We start from the raw sequence: 27,402 nt of genomic DNA, 5'->3' as shown, positions 1-27,402 counted from the left end.
GGATATCAAATCCAATTTTTCCATCCTAATCCTCCTTAATCTCTCTAAAGCATGTCATTATTGCCTTTTCCCCTCACCCCTGAACTCTCTATCCTCCTTAAGCATCTGTGATTCCACTGTCTCCTGGTGTTGCTCCTCCTCTTCAGTATCCTTTTGTGGTGGCTTTCCCCGCCCTTTAAATGTTGGTGTTTCTCAGGGCTCATTCTTGAACTTTCTTAGCACTCCCCACATCCTCTCTGGTCTAATACACATTTACCATGTGTATTGGTGATAGCAGATTACTTTCCTAAGTCACACCCTAAGTGATCTTTTTTCAACTCCAGAGAAACATATATTCGACTGTGAAATGAATATACCCACTTAAATGATCCAAAGGATGCCTAAAACAACCTCCTAAAAATTTTCACAATCCTCTACTCTCTCCTCCTCAGCAAAGTGTTCATAAATACCGCTGTCACCACAATCTGTCCAGTTACTCAAGAGCAAAAACAAGCATTCATTCTAGACTCTTCTTCAGCTACCGTATCTAACTGGTCAGCAAGTCCTCTAACTCCTGTATCTCCATCCTATGTTGGAGCTCCTGCACTTATCTTCACCCTTACCTGGAGCAATCTTTATTAGGTGTGGGGATTTATTTATACCTGGAACCTTGCCATCTATTAAAAGGTCTGACCAAGACAGTTTCTATGACAGGAAAAGGGGAAACTAAACTTACTTTTGCAGATACAGAGGACCTACCAAAGATACTGAGTCCCTGCAGATGAGAACAGAACCACTCCATGAGAAACCCAGAACAATAAAATTTTAAAAGAAAGCTCAGTTCCAAAGATGGAGAAAAATGTGAAGTTGCAAAATACTCTATTTCAAAACACTATCTTTAAGAGTACCCGACTTCCTCCTTGGCCTGCCTAAAACAGCTGTCAAGGGGAGGTTCATTTACCACCTAGTCTCTAGAGTTCAAAGCTATCCCTCAGACAATAAAATAATTACTCTTGCCCGCATAAATCACCACCAACATCCTCAGATGAGGACACTTAAAGCAATTATTTTCAATTTTAAAAAGCAGTAATTTCAAACATCAGGCATAGTAACTTCAACTGGAGGCTTTTCCCTTATCCCCACAAATAACTAAGAACACTTTTAAGATACACACTTACCCAATTAAAGTAAACCAAAGTGCAAATTCTTCAATTAAGAATTTCAAGAAAGCTTCTTGCAACAGAATAATCTGATTTTGTATCCAAAGTCACACGCAGTTACGACACATACCCTGACTAACCCTGGAATACCTTGTTTACTCTGGGCCATTGCTGGCACCATGTGGAGACCGTCCAACAAGCATACTACATTATAAAATGCCAGAGTGGTAAAACACATTGTCAATAGATCCTCGGAAGTATAGACAGACTTAATATGCTATGATAAATGCTATGACAAGAAAGTCCACATAGTTAGGAGAAAGAATAGCAGATGAACAATTTAGACTGGGAATTCAATTAGCCTTATATGAGGAAATGATACAGACACATCAACTAGGAGACTACTGGAGGTAATCAGGTGAGGGGGATGGCTTGGACTGAAGAAAAAATGGAAGCCACTTGTGGTTTTAAAGCAGGTGAGTGGTTAGGTGTGTGTGTGTGTTAGTGTGTGTATGTGTGTGTTTAGAATAATAACAATTAAGTCCAGCATCTAATATTGAATATCAGATACCATGTCATCTTATCGCACACAAGTAACATCTGAAAACTTGTCACCTTTCCCAGTATGACATAGTATACATGATAATACATGAGCATGACCCATGAGAAATTAAATTTTAACTCCATGGATTGTCTTTTGTTCTGGCGGGGAGGGGGTGGTGTTTTGTTTTGGGTTTTTTTTTTTTTTTTACAAATTTTAGTCAGTCACAGCAGTTAACTCTACCATACAAATCACTTATTTTAGAAGGATGATCTCTCTCTCTCTCTCACATACACACACACGCACACGCACACACACACACAGATTCCCAGGTTCTTTGAAGTGTGCTATATTGAGTCACAGAAACATTCCATATAGTCTATCCAGAAATCACCTGACTTTGCCTTCAATACTTTCAAGCAGAGCAAAGCAAGGTTAAATGCCAAATGTCCTATAAATCATCTTACTTATCATAAGCACTTCACTTTTGTCAAAATATCAGATGACTCAGACACCTGACTAAATAAGTGTATTGATTAGTATGGATATAAGAAATAACTTCTGAAGCCATTCCAGAATTAAATGTGACTATGTGCTTTGGAGTATGAATAATGGTAATGTGATTTTATTCCTCTAGCAAAAATCTTGTTCAGTGAACTTTTTTCTTTTTTTTTGAGAGTGCGGGCAGGGAAGGAGGGGTAGAGGAAGAGAGAGATTCTCAAGCAAGCTCCACGCCCAGCACGGGGCCTGACATGTGGCTTGATCTTACAACCCCAAGATCATGACCTGAGCCAAAATCAAGAGTTGGACACCTAACCAGCTGAGACACTCAGGCACTCCTTGTTTGATGAACTTCTAATCACTGTTCCCAAATATGCCCATAATCAAAAATATGCTTACCCTCTTTAAAGCATCCTGTATCACACCAGACTTCTCCTTTAGCAGGTCTACAACACAAAGGGCCTCATCTTCAGAAAACATCATAGTCTTCAAGGACAGAAGAAAATCTTTAAATTTCACTTCAGCATTTTCTTTAAAAAAAAAAAAAAAAAGAGTTGGCATTTAAGAAACACAAGTAATAACTTCAGCAAAGGTAAGCATCAAGAATTCTTGACCCAAAAAGTCAATAACCAAGAGAAAACAGATTTACATTTCAGGTCAAACAATAAAAATGTTCCAGTCAAGAGAGAAAAAAGTGTTCATGATCTTTAATATACTATGGAATAATTACATTAACAAAAACTTGGTCAAATTGTGGAATACTTTAAAGTGCCAGTATGCCCTCACTTTAAAAACATTCAAATGTCTAGAATGCTAGTATCTATACCAGATATGGTCACAAATCTTCTCATTCAACCTTAATACTCATGATATATAAATCAAATTTTACAGATGAAAAAATAACCACAAAGATAATTATAAAAAGGAAATCTGATTTTATAAATATCAAATAAATACAAACAATCTTGACATTTAAAAAAAAAATCCATGCATCGGGGTGCCTGGGTGGCTCAGTCGTTAAGCGTCTGCCTTCTGCTCAGGTCATGATCTCAGAGTCCTGGGATCGAGCCCCATATCGGGCTCCCTACTCGGCAGGAGGCCTGCTTCTCCCTCTCCCACTCCCCCTGCTTGTGTTCCCTCTCTCGCTGTGTGTCTCTCTCTCAAATAAATAAATAAAATCTTTTCTAAAAAATAAATAAAAATAAAAAAATCTATGCATCAAGCATCCCAATTCACCCAATTTCCCCGGGGGGCTTCTTAATATCAAGCACAAACTTCCTCTTCTTAAAAAGTAACTGCATCATATGACCTCACTGATATGAGGAATTCTTAATTGCAGGAAACAAACTGAGGGTTGCTGGAGTGGGGGGTGGGGTGGGAGGGATGGGGTGACTGGGTGATAGACACTGGGGAGGGTATGTGCTCTGGTAAGCGCTGTGAATTGTGCAAGACTGTTGAATCTCAGATCTGTACCTCTGAAACAAATAATGCAATATATGTTAAGAAAAAAAAAAGAAGAAGAAGAAGGTAGCAGGAGGGGAAGAATGAAGCAGGGGAAATCGGAGGGGTAGACGAACCATGAGAGACGATGGACTCTGAAAAATAAACTAAGGGTTCTAGAGGGGAGGGGGGTGGGAGGATGGGTTAGCCTGGTAATGGGTATTGAGGAGGGCACATTCTGCATGGAGCACTGAGTGTTATGCACAAACAATGAATCATGAAACACTACATCTAAAACTAATGATGTAATGTATGGGGATTAACATAAGAATAAAAAAAAAAAAAAGAAAGCACAGCAACCTAAAAAAAAAAAAAGTAACTGCAATCCATTAGACCCAAAGAAGTCTAATAATTCAGTAACATGTCAGTTTAAAAAATCAGATGTGGGGGCGCCTGGGTGGCTCAGTCGTTAAGCATCTGCCTTCAGCTCAGGTCATGATCCCAGGGTCCTGGGATCGAGCCCCCGCATCGGGCTTCCTGCTCCGCGGGAAGCCTGCTTCTCCCTCTCCCACTCCCCCTGCTTGTGTTCCCTCTCTCGCTGTCTCTCTCGCTGTCAAATAAATAAAATCTTTAAAAAAAAAAAAAATCAGATGTGTGCATGCATGAGGACAAGGGGTATATGGGAATTCTCTGTACTTTCCACTCAATTATGCTGTGAAGCTACCGCTGCTCTTAAAAAAAAAAAAAAAGGTAATAATAAAAGGTGGTTGTGAATTAGCATAGAAACCTCACAAGAGACAAGAGTTGAAGAGAAAAAAAAGAAAAATCACCAGAGAGCAAAATAACTGTGAGATCTCGGGCAAGTCAAATTCAAGGGTCCAGCTCTACAGAACTTAGCAGACTGGACTAGAAAACTACCAATAAGCCTTTCACTACAAAGATTCTATTATTCTTTTACAACTCATTGTTTCTATGACAAAATTTACTTGACTCCACCAGAACTCAAAAATGTGTTTCTTCAATACAACAAATGGTTGCATGCCATGTGTTACCTTTGTCAGTTTCAGTCTTCAATTTTTTAGCCCCCGTTTTCTGGATTCCTTCTACTTGGTCAGGTTTAATTAGATCAATAACCTCTCTCTTATCCAACACAGAATTTGAATCAGCATTATCCATCAAAGGAATATAAGTAGTTGCGTGAATAAGGGGTTCATCTACCAAGACTGCAATTTAAATTCAACAAAATTATAATTACTCAGGGCTTTATATAATGGAGTAATTAATAACAAGCACACACATTGAAATTTAATGATAAATGCAGTTATTTTCAAATATCTAACACCAACTTGGCTTTAAATTCCTATTTTATCACTTAACAAGTCAAACCACTCTAATTAAAGCAGTACCAGAGTTCAATAGTATTTTACAGTACATCATTTAACAAAAAGTGTGTTGGCCTATCTCCTCTTTAATAGTATCTGAAGATTTCTTCTACATCCTTTACATTTTAGTTAGTCATTTTCTTCCTGTTTTAACTAAAAATCCATTCACATTTAATTGGTGCCCAAGGAAAACTATTAATCTGTATTTATGCTGGTACTTTACTGAATTCTTACTGCAAATGCTAGTTTTTTAATTGAGTCACTTTACAGGTACAAAAATCAGTCATTGTTCCTTGCAGATATCATCTCATTTCTAAAAGTTATGCCTGTAATTTCCATGGCACATCTTACTAAAATGGTTAAAATTTGCAAAACAACATTAAGAGTGGAGGTAGGAAGCCTCCTTACACTTTGTTCCCAATTTTAATGGGAAGAACTTTAAGAGTTTGAACACTAAAGTCTGATGTCTGCTGACTAGAGACATAAATTTCCACACACATATTTCCACACATATGGAAATCTCTCTTCTTTTTTAAAAAAACTTTTGGGCATATATAGTTTTTTTATTTAAAATTTTAATAAATATTTAAGATCATGAAATATTTGTGGGTAATACTTTTCTATACCTAGTTCCTAGATATGTCATAATTTTAATACAAATAACAGAATTTCATCTTTTCCCTTTCCAATTGTACTATTTTCTAGCACTAGTTGATACCACAGCCCAATATTATTTGAATATCACCATTTAATCTACATTCATTTCATAAATGCTTTCCCTAGACAATTCTGAACATATAAAAATTGCTCCATCACTGTTAACTGGATGCTTCTGATATATACATACAAACTATGCTGAGGAAATAATTGGGAATATAGGGTAATGACAGATCTAGCCAATGTCCTCCAGCAAAATCTTTAAGTGATATTTAAAAGTACAAATGTTTCAGGAATACTTTTCTTCTATAATTTGTGTGCTATTTACATTACTTCCAAAACTCAGTTAAGAATGAGAATGTTTAATAAATGCTTTGTCCTTTTTAAATTTCAGATAAACTTCTTCATCACAAACTTAGACCATGGCCATCTGTCAAAGCACTGCGAAACCCCAAGGCTCAAGATATCCCTGGACTTGCATTAGCATTAACAGTTGTTATAGTTATAGTATACATTAAGATGGGAATTAAAGAGCATACGAGGTCTCTAGGGCCCTTGTCCTAGTGTTAGTATTTTTAAAATACGTTTCTAGAATTAGTATTTATAAAATACGTATCTACACATTTCACCGTTTTCTGCCTTTTGCTTCTTTGAAGAAACTTTCTTCTTTCCTGATCCACTTTCTTGTTTAGTCTCTTGATGGATGGGTAATGATTCTTGCTTTTTTGAAGGTGCCAGAAGAGTTTCCACCTTTTTATCCTGATCATCTTTATTGAAAATAAACGAAAAGTCATCATAGCAAACACAGCAGAAGATTCAATTACTAATGAATAATTCCCAGAATGCTTTACCTTCAAATTTTTAAACTCTCTAAAAACACCATTCCAGCTTTCTTACTCTGTTACACCTGTTTTTAACTTCATCAAGATTTCTAAGTACTTGCTCCGTCTTTTACATCCCATTTCTCAGCTACTCTTAATCTACATAGCTTATGGGCATTTTCAAATCTCTACCATCTTAAAAAATAAAACCCTTCCCACCACTGTAATTCCTAGCTTCCCACACCCATTTCCTTCTTATATTGACAAAAGAATGATCTGTACTTCCTTTTCTACCATCAACTAAGTGATACCTGATTTTTATCTCCTCCATTATATTCATGAAAGGATTTACACAGCAACCTAGTGTCCCAAATGCTATGTTCTACCAATATCCTTTAATTCTTCTTTAACTTCTATTTTGCATTCCATACTACTGATCTCCACCTCCTAAAATTCTCTCCTCTTCATAGTGAAATAAGACAGTCACAGAAGGACAAATAATGTATGATTTCACTTATATGAAGTACCTACAGTAGTCAAATTCACAGAAACAGAAAGCAGAATCGTGGTTGCCAGGGGCTGGGGGAGAGGGGAAAGGGGAATTACTGGTTAATGGGTACAGAGTTTCTGTTGGGAAAGATGAAAAAGTTATTGAGACAACTTGGTGTTGATGGTTGCACGAGAACGTAAATGTACTTAATGCCACAGAACTATACACTTAAAAATGGTAAATTGTGGTTATTGTTTATTTTACCACAATAAATAAGATTGAAAATTCTCTATCAGCTCCCATAATTCTTTCTTACACTTGAAATATTCCTTTTCAGACTCTTTTGTGAGCTATTCCTACAGAATACCTCATATGCTGGCATTCCTCAGGGTAGAGTCTTTAATTTAAATGATTTCCTTGGATGCTCTTATTTACACCCATAACTTCAATTACTACTGTCATGCTTAAGGCTTCTGAATTTGTATTCTAGCCTTACCTCTCTGCGCTTACATATCCTATTGCATCCTAAATTGCTCCCTATGTAAGTGGCGCCCCATAGGAACCTGAAACAACCTGAATGCATTCTCCTCTCCATATACATCCACTCTCTCTCCAATATTCCCAATCTGAGTGCTACCAACCATCTACCAATCAGGAGTTGGCAAACTTTTTCTGTAAAGGGCCAAACATTACATAGGTTAGGTTCTGCAGACCACACAGACTCTGTCAAAACTATTCATCTGTTGTTGCAGTATGAAAGCCAGCCATAGAGAGAGGTTAATGAATGAGTGTGGCTGCATTCAAAAAAACTTTATTTATGGACAAAGAGGTTTGAATTTCATATAATTTCTACATTTAGCAAAATATTATTCTTCTTTGAATTTTTTTCAAATCATTTAAAATGTAACAACTATTCTTGACTCATGGGCCACAAAAAACAGGAAGCAGGCCAGATTTGGCTCAAAGATTTTAGTATGCCAACCCTGAAAAACTTAGAACTTGGTAATTAGCTTTGATCCTGCGTTCTCCTAATCCACCATACCTTATCTAATAAGATTAGTTATGTCGTTTTTACTTTGTAGACCTCTAATCTACCTTCTTTTCTTTCTTTTTTTTTTCCAAAGTAGGTTCCATGCCCAATGTGGGGCCTGGATGCAGGACTCTGAGATCAGGAGTTGGATGCTCTACCAACTGAGCCAGCCAGGCAAACTTCTAATCTATTTTTTATTTCTTCTGCCACCACCATATCAATCCTCCAATTTAACTGTGGAAAATAACGTCTTAACTAGTCTATCTACATCAAACATTGCCCTATAAAACTTGTCCTCAAGTTCTGCCAAAGATCCGGTTCAAAAATATAAATGTGACCATGTAAACTGACCTGCTTGAAAATCTTCAACAATGGCTAAGCTATAGAATCCCATCTCCTTAACACTATACACAAAAACCATCATGATCTAGCCCCTGCATATCTTTTCATCTTTGTGTCCTACCACTCACAACCTCACATTTCATGGTTCAACAATACACTATATTCTTCTTTGTGCCTTTCCACATGATAGTCTGCCAATATGGAATGAGATCCACTAGTTGCTTGGGTGAAGTGACTCATTCTGGAAGACCTCAGCCACTGCCTCCCTGTAAAGCTCTTCATCCCTGGTCCCCTAAGTAGTAGTCCTTTAGGCTTCTTGCATTTCTTCTATACTTCATACATCTCTTATGCAAGTTACGTTTTATTACTACTGGCTTACATGTCCTTCTCCCCACCACTAAGGTGGAGAACAGAGGTGCTTACTCTTATTTCTCTAGTACCATGCCTTGATCATAGCTGGCAAACAAATATCTAAGATCCAATATAACTAATTTAACACTCCAAAAGACACACAAACAACTTAATGGTAAACACAAGTCCTTTCACACAAACTGTTTGCAGTTTCACACATCATGACACCACTTCTTATGTGCTTTCCATTACATCTGTTTGCTTTGTCTTGTTTTTTAAGTAGGCTCCAAAGCCAGCGTGGAGTCCAACATGGACTCAAACTCACAACCCTGAGATCAAGACCTGAGCTGACATCAAGAGTCGGACGCTCAACCCACTGAGCCACTCAGGTATCCCTCCATTATATCTATTAACCCCTCTCCCTTACCACCCAAAAAACTAGCTAGTATTTATGTAGCCTCTAAGATTAATTTCAGGCACTGTGTCCTCTAAGTGATTCACCTTAGAACTACTACACTGGTTTAGACATACCAAGATCATTATTCTAAACGTTTTATAAGAGGGGCACCTGGTGGCTCAGTTGCGACTCTTGACCTCAGGGTCTTGAGTTCAAGCCCCATGATGGGGATGGAGGCTACTTAATTAAAATATATATATATATATATATTACAATAGACATTTTATGAAAACTATGTTCATGTGTCTACAGCTTAAAAATGCACTATGTTCATCTCTGTAGTACTAGTACCTAGTATAATGCCTAGTAAAAAAAAAAAAAAGCTACATGATAAATGTTTGCAAAATTAATCAAAGGCAAAAAACAGTATCTAATTTATCTTTTCATCTTTAATTCCTGTCACATTGATTAGAAAGTATTGGTTGAAATAAGTTTCTAGGGCGCCTGGGTGGCTCAGTTGGTTAAGCGACTGCCTTCGGCTCAGGTCATGATCCTGGAGTCCCGGGATCGAGTCCCGCATCGGGCTCCCTGCTCAGCAGGGAGTCTGCTTCTCCCTCTGATCCTCCTCCCTCTCATGCTCTCTGTCTCTCGTTCTCTCTCGCAAATAAATAAATAAAATCTTTAAAAAAAAAAAAAAAGAAATAAGTTTCTAACTACTGATATTTACACGTCCTTAGTGGTTTTAGTAAAACAGATGGATTTTATATATTTCCATTTAATGTCTTTTCTATATTTCTAATATAAAGTTTAGTTTTAAATGCTGTTTTATGATCAATACTAATTATTTTATCAGCAATTAACGTTAATGAAAGCAAACATACAGTAGAAATGACAATGTTCTTGGTTTCTAACTTAGTCTCTAATACAGTGTACACACCTAACAAGCTATCTAAATTTCAAGCTCTAAAGTTATTAAAGCAAAATACAATCATACAATATAGTTGAATAGATTACAATACCGCTTCCATTTTTAGACTTCTTCTGTCCTGGTTTCTTCTTTGAGGCAGCTGCTTCAGAGGGGGGGGTGGGCTGTTTAGTAACTGGGACAGGTTCTACTTTTTTGCCTGGAATCTTTGACACATCACTTTCTTTGGTGACCTGTTCTTCTACTACAGGCTTGTGTTTCTTTTCTTTCTTCTTTCTTTCTCTGACACTACTTGAAGTTTCAACCACATTCAGTGGAACAGGTACAACTTGCTCATCTTCTACAGCCAAGGCATCAGATAATTTAAAGTCCCGGGGTACACTCTCAGAATCAGATTCATGGAGGTTCCCATTCTGGATTTCTTTCTTTTTATTCTTTTTCTTTTCTGCCTTCTTTTTATCTGTTTTGGTAGGAATAAGCTTTTGTTCTCTTTTCTGCTTTGCAAGAACTTCATCATATAATGTTTCTTTCATGAAAAGCCAGAAGAAGAGGAAAATTACTGTAATAACTACTGAAGGAATAAGGACAATAAAATACGTTGACTCATAAAACTCCATGGTGCTCTTGTTAATGTGATCCTATAAAACCTAAATGGGGGGGGAGGGGGGGAGAAAACAACCTTGAGTCAGTATTGTAAAATTAAACACGCAAATTTCTGCTCTTTCAAGTAGTATTTCAGATCTAACTTGATGTACAAATCTAAGCAGGTTAATCACTTAAATCACACAATTATTTTGCCATCTATAATTCAAATACACTATGAAAGAAAAATGTGTGGCAATAACTAAAAAGAGTGTAACACATCCTTCTATTTTTAAATCATGTGAAAAGATCCTCATGGGAGGGGGACGCCTGGGTGGCTCAGTGGGTTAAGTGTCTGCCTTCGGCTCAGGTCATGATCCCAGGGTCCTGGGATGGAGTCCCCCGTCGGGCTCCCTGCTCAGCGGGAAGCCTGCTTCTCCCTCTCCCACTCCGCCTGCTTGTATTCCCTCTCTCACTGTCTCTCTCTCTCTCTAATGGATAAATAAAATCTTTAAAAAAAAATTTTTTTTAAGTAAATAAAAAAAAAAAGATCCTCATGGGAGGAAAAGACCTAGACATCCATTACTTTTTTCCCCCAAATATCAACTTTTGACATTTTATTAGTATTTAGCTTTCTTCCTTTTACTACACGTTAATTAATAGAACTGTATGTGGAAATAGAGGCATTAACTATTACCGAAACACTGGGTATTCATTAAAAGTATCATACTTTTAATTGGGGGGGGGAAGGTGGTTCATTCCTTCATTTAGAGCCTTAAGCCCATTCACAAACTCCTAGCACCTTCATTTCAGGGACTAACAGCCTCATGATGTAATGGGATACATCACAAATACAGAAATATAATAAAGTCAAAATCAAAATGTTAGGCTGTATCATTTGGTATCAATATAAATTACAAATTACATGATCTTCTCCATTTTTTTTCATGGTACTCCTTACTGCAAACAAAGTATATACTGCAAAAACAAAGCTGGCCATCCTAATTTTTCCCAAATGCTAAAAGATAAAAGAGGACTTGCCTCATCAATAGAGTAAATCTTACTTTTAGATTAACCCAAAAGTTACAGAAAATAAAGGTATGCTGTGATTATCCAGATCTGCCTTGAATATAGACACTACAATCCCTCATCTGAAGGGTAGTTACAGCTAAAATTAAACCTCAAAGTAAGAATGATTCTGATGTTTAGACTCTAGCTCTCCTTATTCCTATGAATATGTATAAGCCACATAAATATGGTTTATAATCTTGTAACTCTTACCAAATTTATTGTGGAAAAAGGCAAGGTATTGAATGCAGATGATATTAAGCCCATGGACATGCTTAAGATAAAGCTACTTAAATTCAGCTTTTGTACTTTTAATGTATAAATAAGTGAATCTGAGAATTTTAAGTTTTTGAATTATCCATCTGAAGTCTCAAAAACAGTTAATGATTAGAGAAACAAAATTCCACCTAAACAGAGGAATCATTCTAAGATTTTAGAGACCTTAGAAAATATCAGCTTTAAAGTTGAATAAATCTGAATTTCATGAATATAAGACTTCACCAGAACCATTTTAATAGGACTCCACAATTTTCCACGACAAAACAGAGCTATTCACAGTGGTCTCTATTAACTGCCAAGACAGACAGACCTAGAAATCTTATATTGATAACATAATAAACTTAAGCAAATTATTTAGTTTGTCTTTCAGTTTGCTTATATCTTATTTTAAAATGTGGGTACTTTTTTCAAGTTACACCAGCAATGACCAGAAGTCTGAAAATAGCCAGAAATGGAACCTGAAAACAAAACTGTTTATTAGGCACACTCTTGATCTTTATGATTAAAACAGCATTTGTAGGGACGCGTGGGTAGCTCAGCTGGTTAAGCCTGAGCCTGCCTTTGACTCGGGTCATGATCTCGGGGCCCTGGGATTGAGTCCCGCATCGGGCTCCTTGCTTAGTGGGAAGCCTGCTTCTCCCTCTGCCTGCCGCTCCCCGTTTGTGTGCTGTTAAATAAATAAATCAAATCTACAACCAAATCTACAATCAAATCTAACCAAATCCAAACAAATAAAATAGCATTTAACATTTCATACTTCCATAAGCAATTTTTAATGGTATTAACACAACCCTAGACTTACTTAGACAAGGTTTTAACAAGTTGAAGGGGAACAGGAATCACACGCTAACAAAATACTAAAAGAAACTTTATACAGAATTGTTCTTCCCTGATAATTCATGAACTCTCCAGGTCTTTAATCGATTAGAAATATTTTACTGTGTCTCTAAGTGTTACTGGTCAACCAGAAATGCTTTCAAGGAGCAGCGACCATGCTCTATTTTTGGTTTTTTGTTTGTTTTAACATTACCACCCATAGGCTACACATAGCCTGTCCAACTTAGCTGGGGAGTTGAGAGGAGAAAAAGGACAAGTCAGTACTCCGATTTTTAATTTGGGGAAGAAAAGATGCAGAGGCACTTAGCAGCAGCCATAGATGCTGAAACAAAAAAGGTCAAGTCAAAGTCAGAATGACCTTGATGAAAAGCAAACTGCAGCCATGTGCAGCCTAGGTCTAAGGAAAGCAAGCAGAGCAAGAAGCAAACGTTCAAGGAAAAGAGAAGCCATGAGACCACAAGAACTCTGAAACACACATTCCTCAAATGTTCTGATGATTTTCTGATTTCCTTTTCCAGGTCCCATATAAGCCTGGAAGAATCATGATTCCCACTTTTGGATTTTCGGTAGATTCCCTCCACCCAATTCAATTCACCTTCTCTTGAACTTGCTTTCCACATCTACAGGAGCCTAACCAGAACACCAAGACAAATTTAAAGTCAAGAAAATGCTTGCCTTTCTTTAATCCAATAATCCTGATTCTTTAACCCAAGACATTTGCAAGGAGAAGCACATATAAAGATATTCATAGCAACATTACACATAATACGAAAAACTGAGAGAGACATAAAACATCCAACATCAGAATGGGTTCAATTAGCAAATATCAACTCAATAAAATATTGCCATTAAAACTGTAAATACTTAAAACAAGATTTTTGTCAAATTCAATAAAGCTAAATAGTCAAAATCATAATTTTACTTGTATGACCAAGACATTTTATGTATAATAGGATACATCAAGACGATTTTTTAAAGAGTTGTGCCAGAATCACGAGTATAGTCTAACCTGCCTTACTATTTTAGTTTTATACTTTTTTGTTTAAAAGAAATTCATAAAAATGTTTAATTCTTTGCTTATTTTAAAAAATGGCAGGGGCGCCTGGGTGGCTCAGTCGTTAAGCGTCTGCCTTCAGCTCAGGTCATGATCCCAGCGCCCTGGGATCGAGCCCCGCATTGGGCTCCCTGCTCAGCGGGAAGGCTGCTTCTCCCTCTCCCACTCCCCCTGCTTGTGTTCCTTCTCTGTCAAATAAATAAATAAAATCTTAAAAAAATAAAATAAAAAATGGCAAGTAAGTACTATAATATCAATCATAAACTAATAAAAAATAAAAATAATAAGAAACTTCACATTATATACAGAGGTAGAAGAGTAGTATAAGGAGAGGGATGCCTGGGTGACTCAGTCAGTTGAGTGCCTCTTGGATTTGGCTCAGGTCATGATCTCAGGGTCATGAGATCAAGCAGCACAGGGGTCTGTGCTCAGCAGGGACTCTGCATGAGATCCTCTCCCTCTCTCTACCCTCCCTCAAGTGCGTGCACCCACACATTCTCTCTTTCAAATAAATAAATCTTAAAACAAAAAAAAGTAATTTAAGGACAGAAAAGAGCCAAAATTTCATTTCACTGGGAATGAAATCCAGAAAAATACAGAGAAGAGCAAAGGCAGGAAGAGATTTTAGGTGGGGGCAGGGGAAGACAATGGAAAAATAAAAGGAAGGGGTAGGAGAAGTTGAGACAAAGTTAACTTAGCTCAGGATGATAGGAATCAAGTTGCTAAAATTTTCTCAGTCCACAATATGCAACTCAATGTAATGTTTGTTGAGTTGATAAAACATGGAGAGACAAGTAGCAACTCAGGTTTTGAGATGACAGCAAAATTTACCAACATTAATAATTTCTCCCCTATTATTCCCTTTGTAATATTAATGAACTTCGAACCTAATCATACCTTAAGCCTTAACAGATTCCAATCTGAATGTAATTAACAGCCAGTGGTGGACAAGTAAAGCAGGAATGAGATATCCATGGGATAATAAGAAATGGAGCTCAAACTATTCTCAAACCATATTCCATACCAGTCGCTTTAATATTTTTAGACTTAAATTCTTCAAAAAACTGATCAAAGACCAATCCACTTCCTCAAAACAAAAATGTAGGGACGCCTGGGTGGCTCAGTTGGTTAAGCGTCTGCCTTCGGCTCAGGTCATGATCCCAGGGTCCTGGGATCAAATGCCACATGGGGCTCCTTGCTCCGCGGGGGGGGGCCTGCTTCCCCCTCCACCTGCTGCTCCCCCTGCTTGTGCTCTCTCTCTCTCTGACAAGTAAGTAAAATCTTAAAAAAAAAAAAAAAAAGTGTAACATGCTAAAGTGTACAGAAGGTTTCTGGACTCCCTAAAGGGTATACATGAATCCCACATTTAAAATCCTGCTCTAGAAAAAGAGATGAGAGTTTTCATCCCAGCTGTACCAATAAAGGACCTAAAAATTTTTTTAGAAAGTTAACAGAATGGAGAAACAATATATAAAATTCTGTTTCATCTGAGTACGTAGGACTCTGTGTTTCATCTGAGTATGTATTATGAATGTTAATCAAATAATTTTAAGATTCCACTTACTGGTCTTCTTATAACTTATTTTGTTCATGCAAAACTTGAGCTGCTTACTCAGTTAAATCTTGAAAAATTCTCAGAAGACCCAACAACCTTTTTATATTAATAATGTAAAACCTAAAATTTTAAATTATATAAAAATAAAATCTAGGAGCAATTATTACAATTTCAACCAAACCGCTTAACTTAATCAAAAAAGATAAAACTATATAAATAATAGATTCACTGTTTATAACGGTAAAGCAATGAAATTATCTAAGTGTGGAACATCTACAGAAACATCGCACATTTAAACATCACACCATTTGGGATGCCTGGGTGGCACAGTCCATTGAGCATCAGACTCTTGTTTCTGCTCAGGTCATGATCTCAGGGTGGTGAGATCGAGCCCGGCTCCAAGCTCAGCTCAGAGTCTGCTTGAGACTCTCCCTCTCCCTCTGCCCCTCCCCCTAGCGTTCTTGCCCTCACTCTCTCTAAAATAAATCTTTTTTAAAAAATCACACCATTTAAAATAACTAAGACAGTGTAATGCAGCAAAATACATTACAATAACAAAAAGCTAAAACTTATGTTGAGCACAATTATATACATATAGATATAACCTGAGATTATACAGAAAAATGAGAATCATTTTTTAGAGATCACAAATATTTTTAATGTACAGATGACCCTCGAACACAGTTTTCAACTGTGTAGGTACACTTACAAGCAATTTTTCAATACATAAACTTTCACTATCAATAAATATAACACAGTGCTGTAAATGTATTTTCTCTTCCTTATGATTATCTTAATATTTTCTTTAGCTTACATTAAGACTACAATATATAATCATATATTACATGAAATACGTTAACTGTTATCAGGAAGACTCCCAGTCAACAACAGGCTATTAGTAGTTAAAATCTGGGAGCAGTCAAGTTAAATGTGGATTTTCGACTGCCTCTAACACCTGCATAACTGTTCAACTTTTTAAATTCTGCTACATTAAAACAGAAATTTAAATAACCATCCTGAATGCACATTACACTCTTAAAGGTTTAAGTAAACACAAATAAAAAGGAATTGGTTACATGTTCTAAGAAGGGAAAACTAAAACAATTTGATAAGTATACTAATGAACTTCAAGTAAAGATTTTAAATTCTACTTTCTTCCTACCATAGCATTTCAGTTACTCATTTCTGCCATCATTTTCTTTAAACTAAAAAGATTTAAAGCAAAGAGCATCCAAAACAACCCTAATTTTATCAATTTTTCTGTTGATAAGTTGATAAAATTGATAAAGTTATGTTAACTGGGATGACTCAAAGAACTATCAGGAAAAATGTAACAAAATTTAGGCTAAAATCCAAGCAAACTGAAAGTCAATTTTTTTTCCACTGATGTACACCAAACATACTAGTAAACAGGCACATTTGTAAAAAAGCAATAGAGGGAAAGGTAGTTTTCAACCCAGGAATACTAAATTTCATAAAAGTTCCTATATAAATCAATACTGTCTGCACAACTAAATGAACACATCTTTAAAATATATAGAGACACAGAGTAGCTTAAAGGAGCTTTATTCAATATACAACATAGCTACAATTTTGTAAGTGGCTGTGAAGCCTAAACTGAAAGCTCTTATTACAGGTTCTTTGTAAAAATACTGTTCATAAGTAAAAAAGAGATCTATCTGTAACCTGATCGCACTGAATCTAAATAGTCTGCATTCCAAACATGCCACTACTCAGACCATGTTTCCCTTCCTTGAAATCCATGATAACATCTTACATTTTTTAAATTCAAGTATAACAAACAAGTTAATCTTTTTATGAAAAATGGCTTATGGAAAGCACAGTGATAAAAAGTCTATTATTGGTGGACAAGTATCATTTAATCAGATTTCCATTCCACAACAGAAGTATCTATAATATTTTCTGAATTCTTCTTGCTAAAATGTAAGAGTAGGCATTGTGTTGGTGCTAACCTTTCAAATACAGTATGCATGTTACAGTCCAGATATATCCTAAGCCAAAATAAATTTTAAGACCAATGAATAGCAGTATAATAAAGCACTAAAATGAAATTGAGAGTCTTGACTTTTGGTCTCTATTCTGCCTTGGCTCCAGGGTCTTTTCTTACAAAGCTCTTAAGGTCCAAAAAACCCATGTGATCTTGGAATACCAAGCCAAAAAAATTAAGTGGCCCCAAGATGGTGGTGCCCACAGTGCCTGTGGCTAAAAGTAAATGCACACCCTCTCTGGTAGAATGCTCTCTCAAGCAAGGCTCCTCAAGATACCCAAAGACCGTCATCCAGATAGGAGTTCATAATCCAAAATGACAGAACACAAGATAAGCCACCATGAGCAACAGGCAACAAAACAAAGTAAGGAATTAGATCCCTAAAAATTTAAGATACCGGAACCAATAGATTATAACATGCACACATAAATAAGAGGGAATTGGAAAAATAAGCAAAGAACTGAAACTATCAAAAGTAACTGGGTAGATATGAATCAACTAGAACATCTACAAATAAAAATATAATTAAAGTTTTAAATCCAACAGATACATAAAACATAGATACAAGGAAGCCAATTAAAACTACTATTTCACTAGGCCAAATTAAGTCAATGCAGACAGGGACACTTCAGTGGAACAACTAACAGGGACAAAGCAACTCTTAAAGCACAGTGAAAGTGAGGGAGGAGACTAACACACTCTTCATTTCTAGCTTGGAAGAGTCCATAAATGATAAAATCACTTGCCAAGATCAAGATTCATGTCTGGGAGTTTTAGATACGATTTTGAAGAATTTATAAAGCACAACCAGCTAGAGAAGATCAGCAGTCAATTGAGACGAAATCAGCAGTCAGAAGCTAGCACAGGTTCTAAATCAAGAAACCAAAACGTCATTTTTCAAAAAAATTTCTATTTCACCTCCTCCCTACTATCAAATCTAAAAAACTTTGCCTTGTCCTTTGTATGAAATCTTCACTTATCCTTCAAATCCCAGTTCAAATCATACCTATGAAAATATCTTTTTAACTACAGTCTTCCACAATAGGCTGTCATTCATTCATACAGTTACTTAGCAACAATTATATGTCAGCACTGTTTTCTAGGGTTTTCTGAATTAAAAAAAAAAAAAGGTAAAAAAAAAAAAAAAAGCCACAATCCCTGCCCTTCTATGGCCATCTAATTATACTAAAGGGAAGACAAGCCAGCAATTAATTTACAGTAAAGGAGACAGGAAAATACATGGCATATTCGAGCAAGAACAGTAAGGACAGTGTAATTCAAGTATAATAAACAAGATAAAAAGTAGAAGATGGAAGTTAAAGAGATCATTTGAAGGTGGCAGGGGCAGTGAAACAGATCATGTAGTTTCTTAAAGGCAACTGTAAGGACTATGGCTTGGACTCTGAGTTATATAGGAAACTTGTGGAAGGTTCTGAGTAGAAAAGGATGTAGGGGAAGCTGAAAACAGGGAAAACTGTTAAGAGATGAATGAAATAACCGAAGCAAGAGATGACTGATTAGAGCAAGTTGGTGGCATGGGGGCTATTAAGAAGTTGTCAAATTATATACATTTTGAAGGCAGAGACAAGATGATTTGCTGAGGACTAAAATGTGGGGTGTGAGAGAACAAGCAAAGACAAAGTCAACTCCAAAGATTTCAGACTACGCCAAAACAACAGAATTGCCCTTTACTGAGATGAGGGAAATGTGGAAAGGACATGATTGGGGTTGAAGATCAGGAGACAGGTTTTAAACAGGTGGAGATGTCCAGGAGACAGTTAAACAAAAGAGTGAGTGACAGGTGAGACATGCAAGCTGGAGATACAAATTTAGGAGTATTCAGCGCATGAATTATACCTAAAGCCAATTAACGAAAATCAAGAGCATACTACCCTGGTGGCTAAATGTATAGTGTATGAAGGAGGAGAGATGGATCAAATTTATCAAATGGCGTTGGTAATAAAGTACAATGAAAACTAGAAAGTGACTGTTGGATTTAGCAACACAGACATCAGTGGTGATTTTGGCTAAAGCAGCAGAGTAGTTGTGATCAAAACCTGACTGAAATGAATCCAAAAGTGAGAAGGATGCCAGCAAGTGTGAACAACTCTTCAGAGGAGTTTCTATGAAGCGATGAGAAAAATGAAATGGAAGCTAGAAGGAAATATGAGCTTGAGAGTGTGATATTTAAAATAGAAGAAATTACAGCATGTTAATATGCTGACAAAGGTGATGCAGTAGAAAGGGAAAAATTGATGATGCAGGAGAATGAAGGGCAACGTTTTCAAAGGGCAAGAATAGGATCTGGTGTACAAGTAGAGAGAGTGGCCTTAGGTGGAAGCACAAACTTCTCTGTAAAAACAGAAGGAAGAGTATATAGGATCCGACACACACAAGGAGGTAGATATGATACAAAAGTTTGTGAAAACTCTCTTCCTCAATGCTACCATTTTCTTAATGGTAAACAATTATTAGTCCAGAGTAAGGGTAAAAATGATGGTATTGGAGGTCCTATCGAACACACTATAATTATATTGTTCATTTTTTATTCTTTATAAATTGTCCAGTTAGGGCGCCTGCATGGCTCAGATGGTTAAGCATCTGCCTTTGGCTCAGGTCATGATCCCAGGGTCCTGGGATCGAGTCCCACATCGGGCTCCCCGCTCAGCAGGGAGCCTGCTTCTCCCTCTGACCCTCTCCCCTCTCATGCTGTTTCTCTCTCGCTCACTCTCTAAAAAAAAATAAATAAATAAATAATTGTCCAGTTAAATTTAAAAATGTGAATGGAGAATGCAGGATGTTTTAGCAGTGTTGCACAAATTGATTTGCTGACTTTAAATGAATTCATGATCTTGCTGAGGAAGTTAAGCACACAGTATCAATAAATCAGAGCATAAAAACCAAACCTGAGTCTCCATGTGGTTCTACTCTTCCAGCTCAAGTACCATTCCTACAGCTAGTCCCCCTTCTCCTAACTCTCCATGTACACAGTCACAGAATTCTATGACATAGGAGACAGTCTAACAATTAAAGGGAGGCACCAATATACTGCAGTGTGATACAGATAAAAGGACAATAATAGAACTCAAAATCTAAAACAGAACCAAATAGATAAATATTTAGTTTACTATATGTTATTTCAAGTCAATAAAGGAAAGGCTGGATCATTTACAACAAATGAAGACATCAGATTAAAGTTTTAAACATTAAGAAAATGTATAAAGTATAAAAAAAACAAGAAAAAAAAGACCTTATTTTGTAGAGTTGTACATGGTTAAAAGTTTACAAGTGTATTACATGTGTAGTAAGAGTTTTTTAAAAACTTGATTCTACAAATCAGTAAGAAAAAGACACCAATGAGAAAAACCGAAGCCATTAGCCATTTCCTGAAACGGCCATCAAAATATAAAAACTCATCTAAATTTCCATTGTCTAGTCAGTTGCTACACCAAAAGCATAATGGCCCCAGAGTCCACAGTAAAACTATAAATTTATCTTTTAAAATAAGAGGAAAAAAATTCAAAGATTTAACTAAAAGATAATCTAGTAAATGAAACAGAGTTGCCTGACATGGGAATTCCATTTACAACAGCTTTTCTAAAATTAACTTTACAGACTACACTGAAATCTCAAAGCTGGGTGCAATTTCTCCTTTTAAACTGCAACACACAGTTATTTCTGTAACCTAGACCTTATTAACACACCTCTTATTTCAAGCAATACCCATTCTAAAGTACTGCTACTCCAATCTGAAACAAATCCAACTAATGCCAGAGATGAGTAATAAAATTTAATTTCTCCATTAGGTATCATGTCACAATATATGATGAAACTTCTATATTTTATTTAGCCAAACTTACTTCTTTTTCTTTAATACAAGAATAGATAAATCAGTTTGAACAGCTTCTTCAAGAAATTAAAAAGGGTCTGCATAGCTGGTAGGTGCTGAAAGTTAAACCAGTATCTTTCAGACTTCTGCTTAACTATCAAGCCCAAACTAGTCCATTTTCTTAGGAAACAACATTGCATAACACCTCCATAGGTGGTAATCTGGTTAAAAGTTTATTCTGTAAAGAAATCTAACTTTTGATAAACAAATCAAAAACTTTAACACCAAAAGCACACTTTAAATACACAGTATTTCAAGTAGGCTCCATGCCCAGCATGGAACCCAATGCAGGGCTTGAACTCACAACCCCTTGAGCTGAGATGGAGAGTCAGACACTCAACCAACTGAGCCACCCAGGTGCCCCTAAATACTCAGTATTTCAAATCAATAAGTCATCAAAACTGCTCAAAAATTAACATTAGGACATAAAATTCATATCAACAATTTAACTGTAAAACAGCTATACCATATACAGAAGACTTCCTTCCCCTACCATCTACAATCTTGACCTACCTTCACTTTTTCACAAGATTTTGGGGTTAGAAAAGGCCATCTAGTTAGCCATTCAAAGACTGGACCCAGCTGAATGGTCAGTGAGTCTCTGAAAACCTGGGATGAGCACTTCCCATAAGCCCCTTTTATGGCTTTAGAAAGCTGCTAGAACATTTTTCCTAGTTTTGATCCAAAATCTTATCTCCCTATAACTTCTTCCCATGGTCCTACTCCTGCCTAACCTCACCATATAGGTCATCCAATCCCACTACCAAAAAGTAGTTCTAGTAACTGATGTCTGGTATCAATTCAATTTACCAGTAAACAGAAAACCTATTTCAAAACCTGTCATCCCTTAGAAAAGCCTGACTAGAGTGTTAAAGTTGCACTTAAGAGTTATTTTATCAGCCTGTTATGTTCATCTCTTTAGGTCACTCAACAATGAAAATACTAAAATGATAAAATGTTATATTTATTCTTGCCTATTCCCAGGAAAGACATAATACTAAAAAACATCATTTCACAAACCAAACATGAAATGCAAATGATGAGACAAGAATGTCAAATACTATCCAAAAAGACTGAGGGAACTATTGAAAAAGCTTCACTTAGGAAACAAGAACTTTTAAAACTTACCCAAGAACAGCCAAATAAACACAGAAGAAACAGACCAAATACATATGAAAACTTTAGTATATAATCGACGGGCCATTTCAAATCAATACACAGAAAATATAGGTTATTTAATAAGCAGTACTGACAAATCTGACAGCCATTTTCAGGAGAAACTAAGCCCCTACACCTCAATAATATATGGATCAAAGTTTTAAAGGATAAAAAGTTAAACCATGAAGAACTAGAAGACACAAGTGTGTGTCTTTGCATTTTAAAATAATTCTGTTTGGGGGTGCCTGGGTGGCTCAGTCGTTAAGCATCTGCCTTCCGCTCCCGTCATGATCCCAGGGTCCTGGGATAGAGCCCCACATCGGGCTCCCTGCTCCATGGGAAGCCTGCTTCTCCCTCTCCCACTCCCACCCCTGCTTGTGTTCCCTCTCTCACTGTGCCTCTGTCAAATAAATAAATAAAATCTTTATAAATACATAAATACACAAACAAAAATATTAAATAATCCTGTTTTGAAAAAGGCTTTTCTGTGTCTCAAGTAAAACCAAGCACCATAAAGGAGGAGACTGAGAAATCGGACTAGGAAACATTAAAGATTTTTACAGCAAAAGAAAAGTGACTAAATCCCAAAAAATGACCAAGGTCTGACTGCCTTCACTTACAGATACCACTTAAAATGTGAGAAAAAGATAAACCCAAAGGACATGTTTAGAGGGTTCTCAAGGGGAAAAAAGATATACAATAAATGTGTTTTTTAAAAATGCAACCTCAGGGGTGTCTGGGTGGCTCAGTTCTTGGGCATCTGCCTTTGGCTCAGGTCATGATCCCAGGGTTCTGGGATCCAGCCCCGCATAGGGCTCCCTGCTCCGCGGGAAGCCTGCTTCTCCCTCTCCCACTCCCCCTGCTTGCGTTCCCTCTCTTGCTGTGTCTCTGTCAAATAAATAAATAAAACCTTTAAAAATAAATAAATATAAAAATAAAAACGCAACCTCAGTCACATTAAGGAAATGCAAATTTCTACTTAAGTTGGCAGGGCAGGAAAATGTGAAAATGAGGAATCACAAAGGGGTACAAGGAAATTTTGGAGGTGATGCATGTATGTTCATTATGATTGTAGTGGTTTCAGCAATGTACACGTCAAAATTTATCATATTGCACACACTAAATATTTGCAGTTTATTGTGTGTGAGTTATACCTTGATAAAGCTGCCTAAAAAAATTAGGCATGGGCCAGGAAGTACGAAAACCAGTATTCTCATTTAGTGTTAATTTGATTATAAATAGTGCAATCTCCTTAGAGAGAAATTTGGAAAAATCATACAGTATAAAAATAGTGAATACTCTTCGACAGAGAAAATTCCTTCTCTAGAAAAACTACTAGATATCCATATTCTATAGATACAATCACACAAGTACGAAGATACACCCAAGAGTGTTCACTTAGCAATGTAACTCTGTAAAAACTAAAAAGAACTGTATGTCCAGCATTAGGGAAATGACTAAATAAGCCTGTAGCAGAGTTTCACATGTAATATGGTAAGATATTAAAAGAAATACTGTACATAAATCAAACACACAAAGTAAGTTGTAGGTGGTATAGAGAGAAAATTACTTGACAGAGTCATGCTCATACATGCTTAGAAAACTCCTAAGACACATCAGAAACCATTAACTCTATGATAATTTCTGGGTACTTTTCTTGATAACTTTTTGCTTTTTATCCTCCAGAATGTTTACATTTTCCCATCATGCACACATTACTTTTATAACATAATTTATGTTTTTAAATTGAGTTAAATTCTGACTTAAAAACCAAATTGAGGAATCCATGTCTAGCATTATGAGCAAAAATTCTTCCAATTAAATATAACAAAAATTGTTTTGCTCTAAAACAGGCAATTCTTCTGGTACTCAAGGGAAATCCTAAGGAAGGGGGAAAATCAAATAGGAAATGAAAGTGTTAATGGCCATTTGAGGCAAAGACAGAAAACACTGAGCTGCAGTTGGGTAAGTGGAAGTGAGATAGGTATTAAAACTGAGACTTTCAAGGGTACCACAGTCAGCAAAGGCTAAATTAAGAGGAAGAAACTCCCATATTCACACAAGGAAAAGAGAAAGCTTGTCCCACTTTTCCTACCATTCAAAAGCGAACAAAGTTCATAAAGATTTTATAACCATGGGTTCTGAGATTTGCATCCACAGGCTCTGCCAGCCCAGCACACTCCCACCCCTTCACAATCAAAAATAACACAAAAATGGTGCCAACGTCCTGAAATCCTCTGGAAAAAAATTCCTTCTACCCAGTCAAGCTTGAACAGTACAGTATTTACACTCCTGCTGAAGGTGAACTTACAAACAGGGATTATATCTCCAAGAATTCCAAATAGAATAATGTAAGTATAAAAAAAAAAATTCACTTGGTAGAAGCATAAAAGAAATCACATACAAGAAAAAGAATTAAAAACTCCTAACAAAGACCACAGAGATTAGAAAGAACTGAAGAAATTGTTTGTTAGCATCCTTACATACATACACATACAGACACACAGACTTTTAAAACTAAATAGACTGATAATGGTAACTAAAGAATTATAAAACAGAAAGATTTGATCAAAACTGACAATGCAGCACAAAAGAATACACTAGAGAAAACATGAAAGAAAAACTAACAGACACGAAGGAAAGAATGAGAAAAGGTCCAGAAGGTCAAACGGGAATTCAAGGAGAGAAAAGAACCAAGGAATGTAGTATCTGATGAGATAATAACTGAGAATTTTCAAAAACTATTGAAAGATAAGAACCTTCCAATTCTAGAAGGGCAATAAAATCTAAACAGAATAAACATATTTAAATATAGACATAGGAAAACAATATAACAAAAGATGCAATGGTCTTAAATCTATAAAGAAATTAAATTAGACTTACATATTACTCAGCAACAGAAGCCAAAGAATAATGGATTAAAATCTTCATAGAAAAAATTACCATTAACACAAAATTCCAGATCCAGCTAAACAATGGAATATCTAGTTTTCAGGAGTAGAAAAAACTGTCAGCTATGTGTACAAACAAAACCGACTGCTAATGTTAGCAAACAATTAAAAATACTTGATATGAAATTTAATAATCCAAAATGTAGTTTTTAAAATGATATTTCCTATCAGAATATGATTGAGAATATTACAAAACTCTTTCATTACATTAGGGATTACAGCTGACCTTTTTCCTAATAAACTTCTTAGGAAGCCAGGGAGAAAATGCTAGCAAACAAGTTTCTCTTTCTGGCCCCTCAAAGTGTTCAGCGCTTCCAAATACAAAACCATATAAAATTAAAACAAAACTATACAGTATTTTACAACCAAGTGCACCAAACAGTAAAAGCCTGATTATTTTTTCTAAGACAATATAATCTATTCTTCAGTCTACATTTCAATTTCTATACTTCCACAGGCTGTATTTCAATTTTTTAATGTCACTCCACAAATTCCTACCTCTTCTGCTTAAGAGAAAGTAAAGATATAAAGTCTACACAAACAGCAAAATTGTGAATAGCAAAATCTTACACATATCCAAACTGCAAACATATAAACTGATGGAACTAAAAAAGGGCAAGGCAACTACTTATATGTTTTCATTTTCATATTTTTCTGGAACATCACTTACATAATTATTAACCTAAACTGAAGTTAAACAATCTTTAAAAAATTAAGAATATTTTCCCATTCCCATTCACTGAACTGAAGCAGCATTTGCTTTTACATTCACAATCTTATATAGTCACCTTTCTCTGAAATTGTACCTTGAGGACTACAGTTTAAAAAAACATTCACTTAAGATTTCTACTTACTTACTACAAGGTTTACTTTATACTATTGAAAGTTTAACACACCAAATGAGTGACATCCCTACTGATCTGTGCATTCTCTCCCACCTACTGTTTATAAGCCCAACATGGTGCTCAACGCACAGCACTGTCAAACAGTAAATGACTAAAAGGCAACCAGCATAAATCTGGAAAGAAAAGGTTTACTTCATGACACAAATAATTTCAAAACATAAATAATTTTATACAGGTAGTCCTTATGAGTCCCTCCCTTTGGATTTTCTTTCAAAATAAACCTTCATAAATATAATACACATTAATCCTGTGTTCACTAGTACTCTGAAAAACAAAAATCAAGGACCTTTAATGACAATATGGACTTCATTATAATGTTCTTGAAGCTACAAAGGAATATATAACAGAAAGCTAAAAATTAAAAAGTCCAGCTAAAACTACCATAAACTGGAAGTGCAACTTTTACATTTTAACAAATATTTAAACCTACAACAGCCAAAAAAAGCCCAAGTTTTGTTTTTGGGTTTTGTTTTGTTTTGTTTTGCTGTTGATGCTATTCTTTTGACTCCCAATAAACAGCCTACACAAAAAACAGTGAGAAAAGTTACCTTACTAAGAACAATCTCCAAGAAAAAGTCAAGTCTCTGAGATTTCACCAACTGAATTTCCACACTCAAAGTTGCTTTCTAAGTTATCTAGTTAACATAATCGAAGCTTTGAATACAGTGAACCTTCAAAATTGTGATTACCAAGACTTCCTTCCAGACAAGAGAAATATTTAAGAACTTCAAAAGGTGATCAGATATCAGAAATCAGATATCAGAAATCTAAAATACAGCCACAAGAAAACAATCCCATTCATAATAGCACCAGAAACACTACTCAATAAACATAACCAGGAATTGAAAAATGTGTACACTGAAAGGTGTAAGACAATGAAAGAATTTAAAAAGATACAGATAAACGCAAAGATATCTTGTTAAAATGTCCATACTGGGGGCACCTGGGTGGCTCAGTAGGTTAGTTAAGTGTCTGCCTTCAGCTCAGGTCATGATCCTAAGGGTCCTGGGATCAAACTGCATAGGGCTCCTTGCTCAGTAGGGAGCCTGCTTTTCCCTCTCCCTCTGCCTGCTGCTCTCCCTGCTTGTGCGCACATGTGT

General features: G+C 36.1%; 1 protein-coding gene across 6 annotated transcripts in view; it reads right to left on the bottom strand.

Moving 5' to 3' along the window:
• The window catches only part of KTN1 (kinectin 1), a 110,496-nt gene that overhangs the window by 64,392 nt on the left and 18,702 nt on the right, over positions 1 to 27,402 (bottom strand). For all 6 annotated transcript variants that reach the window (XM_045900920.3, XM_064571092.1, XM_045900921.3 and 3 more), the window contains exons 2-5: positions 10,111 to 10,663; positions 6,290 to 6,427; positions 4,674 to 4,844; positions 2,581 to 2,711 (exon numbers count right to left, since the gene is read on the bottom strand). In XM_045900920.3, coding sequence (XP_045756876.1) covers positions 2,581 to 2,711; positions 4,674 to 4,844; positions 6,290 to 6,427; positions 10,111 to 10,633 — 963 coding nt within the window. In that variant the 5' untranslated portion in view covers positions 10,634 to 10,663. The remainder of the gene's footprint in view (positions 1 to 2,580; positions 2,712 to 4,673; positions 4,845 to 6,289; positions 6,428 to 10,110; positions 10,664 to 27,402) is intronic.

The sequence above is a fragment of the Mirounga angustirostris genome, unplaced genomic scaffold (assembly GCF_029215605.1).
Source record: "Mirounga angustirostris isolate CCGP_5_RB_7025 unplaced genomic scaffold, mMirAng1.0.hap1 SCAF_9, whole genome shotgun sequence".
In the NCBI taxonomy this organism is placed as follows: domain Eukaryota; kingdom Metazoa; phylum Chordata; class Mammalia; order Carnivora; family Phocidae; genus Mirounga; species Mirounga angustirostris.
Note: the sequence above shows the minus strand (reverse complement) of the source record. Positions and strands in the feature narration are given on the sequence as shown.